The sequence below is a fragment of the Elephantulus edwardii genome, unplaced genomic scaffold (genome assembly GCF_000299155.1).
Source record: "Elephantulus edwardii isolate Elephantulus edwardi_28Jun2011 unplaced genomic scaffold, EleEdw1.0 scaffold00064, whole genome shotgun sequence".
Classification (NCBI taxonomy): Eukaryota; Metazoa; Chordata; class Mammalia; order Macroscelidea; family Macroscelididae; genus Elephantulus; species Elephantulus edwardii.
In genome coordinates, this window is record NW_006399814.1 from 11,326,173 (window position 1) to 11,335,936 (window position 9,764).

General features: G+C 46.5%; 1 protein-coding gene across 1 annotated transcript in view; it reads right to left on the minus strand.

Annotated features, from left to right (window-relative positions):
* Positions 1–2,046: 2,046 nt before the first annotated feature.
* The window catches only part of CATSPER3 (cation channel, sperm associated 3), a 95,794-nt gene continuing 88,076 nt past the window's right edge, over positions 2,047–9,764 (minus strand). Inside the window, exons 4-8 of the mRNA XM_006888140.1 lie at positions 5,214–5,396; positions 4,761–4,901; positions 4,085–4,204; positions 3,067–3,224; positions 2,047–2,152 (exon numbers count right to left, since the gene is read on the minus strand). Of these exons, the coding sequence (XP_006888202.1) occupies positions 2,047–2,152; positions 3,067–3,224; positions 4,085–4,204; positions 4,761–4,901; positions 5,214–5,396 (708 nt within the window). The remainder of the gene's footprint in view (positions 2,153–3,066; positions 3,225–4,084; positions 4,205–4,760; positions 4,902–5,213; positions 5,397–9,764) is intronic.

Consider the following 9,764-nt stretch of genomic DNA (forward strand, 5'->3'; position numbering starts at 1 on the left):
CAATTTACACATTCAATGCCATCCCAATACAAATACCAATTCCATTTTTCAATGAGATGGAAAAGGCAATCTCCCATTTCATTTGGAATGGAAAGAGGCTCAGAATTTCAATTCCTACTACACTGCCCTGGTGGTCAAGACAGCATGGTACTGGTACAATGACAGACACATAGATCAATGAAATAGAACTGAGAATCCATAAATCAGCCCATCTACGTATGGTCAATTGATTTTTGACAAGGAGATGAAATTAGTTAAGTGGGGAACGACAGCCTTTTTAACAAAAGGTGCTGGCAAGATTGGAAAACTACCTGCAGAAGGCTCAAGCAAGATCCACACCTCACTCCATACACAAAAACCAATTCAAAGTGCATTATGCACCGAGGAATAAAACCAAAGACTATAAACTTCATTAAAGAAAAGCTTGGAAGAACTGTAGAAGTCCTAATCCACAACATAAACAGTCTTCCAAGCATCCTGGAAAATCTACAACCACAAGAGGATAAAAAAAGATGAATAGGACCTTCTAAGAATTAAATTTCTATGCACATCCAAAAACTTCTCCAACAGGGTAAAAAGGGAAGCCACAGATTGAGAAAAAATATTCAGTAATGACATGTCAGACAAAGGACTTACATATAGAATTTATAAAATACTTGAGCACCACAACAAGATAAATAACCCAATTGAAAAATGGGCACAGGATATGAACAGACACTTCACCAAAGAAGACATTGAGATGGCCAACAAGCACATGAAGAAATGTTCAAAATCCCTAGCTCTAAAAGAGATTCAAATAAAAACAACTATGAGATGTCATCTCACCCCAGTAAGAATATCAAAATTTAACAGAACAGAAAACATCAAATGCTGGTGAGGTTGTGGAGAAACTGGAACCCTTATTCACTGTTAGTGGGAGTGTAAAATGTTGCAACCACTATGGAAAGCTGTATGGTGCTTTCTCAGAAAGTTGGAAATAGAAATACCATTTAGCCCAGCAATTCCACTGCTGGGAATTTACCCTAAAGAAACCGTAACTGCCACCCAAGCAGATATATGCACACTCATGTTTATAGTGGTTTTGTTCACAATAGCAAAGAGCTGGAAACAACCCAAGTGCCCATCAACAAACGAATGGATAGAGAAGCTCTGGTATATTCACACAATGGAATACTGTGCATCATTGAAAAACAGGGAACTCATGAAATATTATGCAAAATGGATGAGCCTGGAGGACATTATGCTCAGTGAAATATCTCAGTCACAAAAGGACAAATATTGCATAGGGCCATTGTTCTAAAATGGGACTGACATCAGGATTGAGGGAAGACAGAAAAGGAGGGGAAGAATTATGTATACTGCAGTGAAACAGATTAGGGAGACAATTATTTTAAAGGGATATATGGTTGGGTATTATGGTTATTAAAGAAGTCCAGGATGAAGGCTGCATAATGGAGTGAACTTGGGGGAAGGAATTATATAACAATGAGTTTTTCTTTTATTTTTCAAGGAGAAAAGTAAAGTGGGGGAAGGGGTGGGCAGGGAGAAAAGTGCAACAATGAGTGAGTGGAATCCCTAGTCTCTGTAAACTTTCATTAAAATTTAAAAAGAAAAAAACGAAGAAGTTCAGGTCTGGACTAGGAGTCCCTCATCACAGCATTCCCAGCCTGGTTAGACAGCAAGAAACGGGGGGATGGGGGAGCCCTTAGGGGGGCGAAGGAGGGTGAGTAACTGTCAGGCAGATTCCCGGAATCCCAGAGGGTCTCTGCTGCTGAGGTCAAGAGCAGCTAAGTCACGGTGGCCACTAACTGTGACCTCTGGTCGGAGTGTCAACCTTCCTTTGTCTCCCCACCCCCTTGCTCTGGCTATGTCTTCTGGGTGGAGGTAGATATGCACTAAGAAGTCAGACTTCTTGGACATCTAATCAAGCCCAGTCACCAAATATGTAAAACACCGTGATCCGCACAGCTTCAGAGAGGCCATTCAGAAGGCTTGTGTTTAATGGGGGCCTGCTGCAACATGGGATGCTTTCGGCACTGAGGGGCCCTAAGACCCACCTATTTCCAAAGGCTGGGACAGCTGTTTCTTGGGTAAGTCTACTTCAAGCATCAGGTTCAGCACATTCACAATCTCATAATACAGCTCCTGAAGCCTGGAGAGAGGAGCAGAAGGAGCTGAGTGAACCGAGGGAGGGCTTCGTGCTTCCACCCTCACCCACCCTCTCTCTGCACACTTGTTCCCATGAAGGCATTATGCTTGGCAGGTGTGGGGTCAGGGAAAGGCACCCTGCTGAAAAGGATCTGTCCCTTTCCCTGTGGGCTCGTGGAGTGATCACCACAATAGAAATAACAAATCCCTAGTCTCCAGTGAGGTGCTTGTGGAGTGCCCAGACGGCATCCAGCCCATTCCTGGACCAGATGGAGGGGTTTCTTGGTCTTCCTCTTTAGTGTCTCCAGTCTAGAAGCCTTCGGGGTAGGGTGGGGGGCTTGTGTTAGAAGCCAGACTTAACCACACCCTTCTTATTCAAGAGTCCCCTGTGACTCCCTAGGGTCCGCTGCCTTCTTTACATCCTTGCTCAGTAAAGGCCAGGTACAGTCACAGCTAACTAACCCAGTGCCCAGGTCCTGGGCAGGCCAGCCTAATTGCTGGACAGGCATTATTTTCATTATATCAGCCCAGAAAGCCTTCACGTGTTGAGGGTAAGGGAGAAGAGACTTGCCCAGGGCCATACAGGAAGGTGGTGGCAGACCTGGGCCAGGCTCCCAGGCTCCTGCATTCCCTGGGGCACTCCTTTACCTTCTCCTTCAAAATAGATCCAAGAGGCACTGGGCCTGTAAGGCCAGGATGGGCCATTGAAACAAGAACCAAGGTTGTCTGGCAGGGAGAGGCCTTGGGAGCAGCCCAGCTGGTGGAAGCAGAGGTCTGAGCTGTATCCCACTCTATACCCTGTTCCTCCAAAAAGGGCTTCAAGCTATTCCAACCACTTTGCCCATCTGCCAGCTCCCCCTACTCCCGAGTGGATCACCCAGCATGATCTCCTCATCATGGGTGGCAGAGGGGACTGACTTGTAGATAGTAGTATCCTGGCTGTCAAGAGTGGATAAGTAGATGTCGATGAAGGGTAGGCTAGTGCCAAAGTCATCCAAGACCATGGGGTCAGTGTGCCGCAGGGTCTTCTTGAAATTCTCCACCAGCTCACCAAAGTTTTCATAGGCAACGTTTTGCTGGAGAAGGAAGCATAGGGCAAAAGCCATGATGAGGTAGAAGTGAATGACGATCTGGATTTCCAACATAGGGCTCAAAGTGAGTCCGAACGGAAACACAGATTTATCCCTGGCACCTTTGGGCCTGGACTCGTGCCCCAGCTGAGCTGAGTCGCGAACGCCATCATTGTCCATGGGAAAGGGAGCTCAGAAGGAATAGGTTAAGATACAAGTGTGGCTCAGCATGGTCTCAGCCCACCCTAGACAAAGCTCGGGCATAGGCAAAATAGGCAGCAGGACAGTCTCAAGAGCAGATGTCTCAGACTTAGAGAACAGGCTGCTGGGGGACAGCCTGGGCGGAGGAAGGAGAGAAAACAGTAGTGCAGTCAGAACCCAGCAGGGTACCCAGTGCTTGGCATGGGCAGGTTAGCATGGCACGAGCACTGAGCTGAAATGAGAAGGCTTCCCACAGTGCCACACGACAGTGCCAGGCGTCAGACTGCGTCCTTCCTTTTGTGCTCATTCTGGGCCTGGGTGTAGAAACAACATGATGGAACTGAGGATGAGCATGTTAACCTCTGAGAGTCCCAATGTCCTCACTCGATGGACCACTGCCATTCCTGGCTGGCACTAGTGTGCTCTGGACGGTCCAGCCCGTAATTCCTAACCCCGAAGACCTGCAAACAGCAGAATACAAAATCTGGCTCTGGGAAATACAGAGACAACTTTCTGCCTTTCCTAAGGCCACAGTGTCTGAGGCCGCTAGCCCTCAACATGGGCCTTATGATCCTTCTTCCTGACCATTTTTCAGTCTTAACTATCCACCATCTATCTTTCTGTCTGTCTGTCTGTCTGTCTGAATGGTGGTGCCAAGCACCTACCTGGGTGCGCATCAGTTGGCTGACATCTTCTTGCTGCCGCTTCAGAATCACCTGCTTCTCTTCCATGAGTGTATTGTGCCTCTCCACTCTTAGGTCCCGCTTGAACTTTTTGATGCAGTCCTAGAGAGTCAACGGGTAAGACTGAGCCATAGGCCCTTGCTCCATGCTTACCCCATGCCTTGTTCTAGCCTTGCAGCTACTGTGCCTTCTCGATCCCTAGTAGCTTGTTGGCCACTATCCTTGTGAGGGGAAAGTGCACTGGCTCAGGAAGAGAGTTAGGCTGGGATAAAGCAAAATCATTGCGCCACCTCCTGTCCATCTCACCACCTGTACACCTCTTGCAGCCTTTATTTCCCGTTCATCTCCACCTCCTGTCCACCCCCCCTACTGTGCACCCCACCTCCTGTCCATTTCTACCTGCTGTCCACCCCACCTCTTGTCCACCCCTACCTCCTGTCCACCCCATCTTCTGTCTACCCCACCCCATGTCCACCCCACCTCCTATCTACCCCACCCTCCTGTCCACTCCTCCTCCTCTCCACCTTCACCTCCTGTCCACCTCCACTTCCTCTCCACCTCCAAGGGGAGACACTGCTTATGGTCCTCCCTGCAGCCGTGGCCCCAGCCCTGGCTGCCACACCTTTCCTGACCGCTAACCTTGTGTGTACAACCTCACCTCAGTGTGGATGATCATCACGCCCACAAACATGCTGAGGAAGATGAAGGAGGCGAGCAGGATGAAGGCAATGGTGAATGTCCTGCTCAGCATAAAATTCCTTTTATCTAACCTCTCCTGCAGAGCTGTCCAGCCATCCACCTGCTCGGGCAGGGCAGAGAATGCTGAGTGCCAAGACCTGATGGAGCAGAATCCCTTCTGCACACTCCTAGTCCAAGCGGTGCTTCCTGCCGGCCCACCAAGGAAGAGGCTGGCCCTGCCTCCGTGTCAGTCCACTGGACTCTCATTGACTTCAGGAGGCCAGTTCCTAGTGTCCCTGGGCCCAGGTGAGTGGGTGAGTGTCCGAACATGGAGGAAGGCCTCACATGAGGCTCTGCTTGCTTACAAGCCCACACCATCTGGGCACCTTTTCAAGGTCCCAGCCCACCCCACCACCAAGCCCAAACACAGTACCGTGGCCAAGCTGAAGAGGGTAAAGAAGGACACAGCCAGGTTCCCCCAGTTATCCAAGTCACCCGTTCCCGAAGCTCCAAACAGGCAGAAGCCCAAAATAGCGAAGATGTACATCAAGAGGAAGAAGAGGATGAGCACTGAGGCCACGGTGTAGGCTGTCTCCCCGAGGGCGATGATGAGCGTCTACAGGGGCAGGAAGACCACGTCTAGTGAGGACCCTGGGCTGAGGCCGTCCAGAGACAAAATCGTGTCTCCAGCATCTGTTTGCTTTCACAACTTTATCACTCGGGAATTGCAACTAATGTTACGGAACAAAATGTATATAAATTGGTGGATGAAAAACCAATTTGTTCTACAAACCTTCCCCCAAACCACAATTCAAAAGCAAATGAAAATTTTATCAACCAAACATAAACTCTGCATCCACTAAGCAATAATTCTTCTTTCCCTGCTTTTTCTAGCCCCTGATATCCACTAGACTTTGTCACTACACACTTAACTTTTCCAGATAATCCCTGTAAATGGGGTAATCTCTAAAGTTTTGTCATTTTAAGAAGTAGATTGACAGGCCTTTCTTCCTAATCTGTCTTGGGCTGGAACTGCCACTGCTGGCATTTGAAATACCTGTGCCATAGTTTCCAGAGTCATCGTAACACACAAGCCATCACTGTAAAGAAACTGATGGATGGTGGACTTCAGGTTAAGTCAGTGTTGTTCTCATTTTAAGGATCAGAGGTTCAAATATGAAATGTCGAAGCTGAAACTGCCTTCCAAGCCCTTTGTCTTACATCACTACCCTTAAGCACTCCCATCCCAAAGTACAAAACACTGGCTTAACACTAGAAAAGAGTCACTATCTGAATTGAGACCCAGTTTGAGGCAATTTGGGAAGCAGGGAGACAGCCTGAGAGCCCTAGAGCTGTCCCACATGTAGGCTGACTTGGCAGCTGCCTGCAGAAGGTGAATTCACACCAGATGCCACGCTCTTTGCCTTGGGTAAAGAAAATCAGGTTTGAGGTTAATTCCAAAATAGTCAAGATAAGCAAATGTGCCCCATTCTCTGTGAAACGGAGACAGAACACCTCTCCCAAGAATAATTAAGACTCAAGAGCCAAGTCCTCAGAGAAAGGCTGTCATCAAACACAGTCGTCGGACCAGGTCTGCGCAGTGCAGTGAGGGGTGTACTGAGTGTGAGAACCTGAGGTGCACATAGAAAAGTGAGAAGGAGGTTCCAGCTATGTCTCCTGCTTCCTGGCTAGCCCACCCAAAGGGACCAGTAAGTAGCATCCAAAGCCAAAGTTGCTACAGTATGAGATTGGCAGTGGAAAGGAGCCACTCCCGCTCTGCAGGAAGCCACACATGGCTCCATTGCTGGTGTGGCCGTGTGTACTAAGCACAGTGCAGACGTGCAGTTCTTGTTATGGCAACCCAAATTCCACACACAGGAGGTCTTGCCTAGTCCTTTACTTTGTTCCAAGGGCTGAAGCCTGACCCACCCCCACCCCCTATAGGTGCCTGATTTTGAAATCCAAAATTCTTTTGAGAGATAAAGACCATTGTGCTGGGATCCTGCAGTCTGTGTATGGAGAAGACCACCAGAGAGGGCAGCCACTCAGATGTGCAGAATGTTGTCCAGCCCCGAGAGGAAGCAGGAAGAAGGAGAGGCTGGCATTTGTAGGTTGTTATTCAAGCTGAAATGCACAAAATGAGCAGTGGAACTCCTGTGTATCCAGCTAAGAGAAGGTCTCTGTGTACAACACAATAAGAAAGGGTTTCCTCATGGTGCAGATTTATTACTACGAGGTGGAAACAGAACGTCGTTTTATTTAATCAGAGATCAAGAGCCAAGATTGTGCCAGCATGTGGGCCCTGAGCCCTTGGGTTTCAGTTCTTTTAAGGGCACATTTAGATTTTTCCAATCACTGCAAATCAGCACAGAGGTGTAGTTCGTAGCCATCAGGTCAGGCCAGTGCAAGGGGCCATTTAACTGAAGTCTGCTCCCATAGGGATCAAGGTCCTGTGATATCCTCAAAGCTACAGGAGAGCTGGAGCCAGTGAGTGATAGGGAAGAGGGGACATGTGGAGGACAAGTCACTGGGGATGCTGTCTGTCAGTATCAATGGAAGGAATAAATATCATAAACATGCTAATTCAAACTTCCAGACTCCAGAACTATGAGACAGTAAATTTCTCCTCTTTAAAGCCATCCAACTGGTACTACTTTGTTACTGCAGCCCTAGGTTGCTCAGGCTCACCTCTCTCTTGGCCTCACCTGAAAATCTTCTCTTACCCGATGTCACCACTTCACATGTAGCCTAATGAGGGTTCTGCATTTCGCCCAGTGGCCTCAGGTGTAAGAGGTCGACTTCTGCTCTATCTGAAGCCCTGACTTTGTGGACAAAGTCCTTGCCAAAGTCCTTGCCCCCAGGTAGAACCACCTTCTAGCTTTGGCACACCTCCTGTCTTTGAGACTCTGCCACTAACGTCTCCTTTCCTTTTTCTATCTGATACTGCTGTCTTCGGGGGCTTCAGTATCTTTATGAAAGACCACTACCTCCGAGGTCTCTTTGTCCCTTTTGTTTTGTTTGCAGTTACTCATTTAATTTATTGCAATGTAGTCATGACAAGATATACAATTATAACCTCAAAACATTGATCTAACATTAGAGAATTACAATAATTGCAATATTCATTTAATTGTTAGAGTCTAAATCTTTAGACTAGGCTATTGTTGTGATTTCAGTGAAGTTAACAGAGCAAGTTAGTTCTCCCCCCAACCCTCCATAAACAGTCTGATTTATGACATTAATTAAAATCCCCACATTGTAACCACTTTCTCCCAGTAATTCTTGTTTCTGCTCATTCTTCTATCACATCTCTTCTTGTCTTCTGGCTTTATTCTTTGGCAAACATTGTCCTTTTTTGATCTTGGATGGTCAGTTGTTCTGAAAAGTCAGTCCCTTCATGGTGTTATTGTTACAGGCATGTATGTTGTTTGGCTGAAAGCTGAGCCACAGAGATGAGTTTAATTTCAAACTCCAAGGGTGACTAAGAACCATAGTCTTGGGGCTCCAAGAATCTCTATTTGACTAGAAAGCTTGGCCATTTTGATGACTTTTCCTTTTGTTCTCTCATTTCCTCCCACTCTGTCCATAGCCTTCTATCATGATTCCTTTCACAGCAGTGGTGGCTGGGCACCATCTAGTTCTTCTGGTCTCAGAGTCCTGGAGGTTGTGGTTCACAAGATCCATTAGTCCTGCTGACTAGTAGTTTCTATTGTTGTTGTTGTTGTTGTTGTTGTTAAGTGCCATCAAGTAGAACATGACTCAGCAAACCCATGAATGAATGACCTGAATCCTGTTCTGTAACTATTACCATTTTTCTAAGTTCACAGAGTTTCCAGAGGCCTGACTAGTTTCTACACATCTTTGCTTTTCTTCCTTATTCATCTCAGACAGAGAAAGCCCTCTAGTTGCATTTTTTTTTAATGTGTGTACTGTCAAATTGGATCCGACTGGTACAGGAGGCAGTTGTTCCTCCTTCTTCAGCAGAGCATCTGGTGGATTTGAACTTCACACCTCTGGGATTGCAGTACAGCTCCTTGCCACTAGACCATTAGAGCTCACCTCTAGTTGCATTTTAGATAGCTGCTAGCAAACTTTATGACCCAGTCTCTCCTCACCAAAATAGGAGGTAGAACGTTGTCTTCATGGACTGTGTTACATCAGTTGACTTTGATGTCCCTAGAGAATATGAGTCCTGAGGCCTTAGGATCAGAAACGCAATTTTTCAGGGTATTTGGTTATGATTAAGGAGTTCACATACCTTTGATCCCCATTGACTCTATTGTCTATATGGATGTTGTTGTTGTTGTTGTTATATGCTGTACGGATAGATTTACATTTATTATAACACAAGGTGCAAAGGAAAGAACTGAAGAATAAATTCAAGCCTCAAGTTGCAACACTGAAGGATTCTATGGGCAAAATCTTGAATAATACAGAAAGTATTAAAGAAAGGTGGGAGGAATACACAGAGTCACTGTACCAAAAAGAATTGGTCAATCAATTCCACTGTGGTTGGACATCTGGGCTGTTTCCATGTTCTTGTTATGGTAAATAATGCTGCTATGTACAATAGTGTACAAGTCTCTGCTAGTGTGTCAGTTCTCTTTTCTCAGGGTATATTCCAAGCAGTGGAATAGATAGATTGAGAAATTATGGTACATTCACACAATGGAATACTATGCAGCATGCAAGAGCAACGATTTTGTAAATTACTACCTAACTTTGAAGGGACTAGAGAGCATTATGCAAAGTGACATAACTCAGTCTCATAAAGACAAATACTGTCTAAGATCACTGTTGCAGAACGAATATGAGGATCCGGGGGTGGGGAGGGGAGCTGAGGAATGAGAAGTGGAAGGGCGCTTAATCATAGAGTCATACAATTTGAATGGTGGAGGGACAGGTGGGGAAAGAAAAAGAAAGGAAAGGAAAGGGAAGGGAAGGGAAGGGAAGGGAAGGGAAGGGAAGGAAAGGAAAGGAAAGG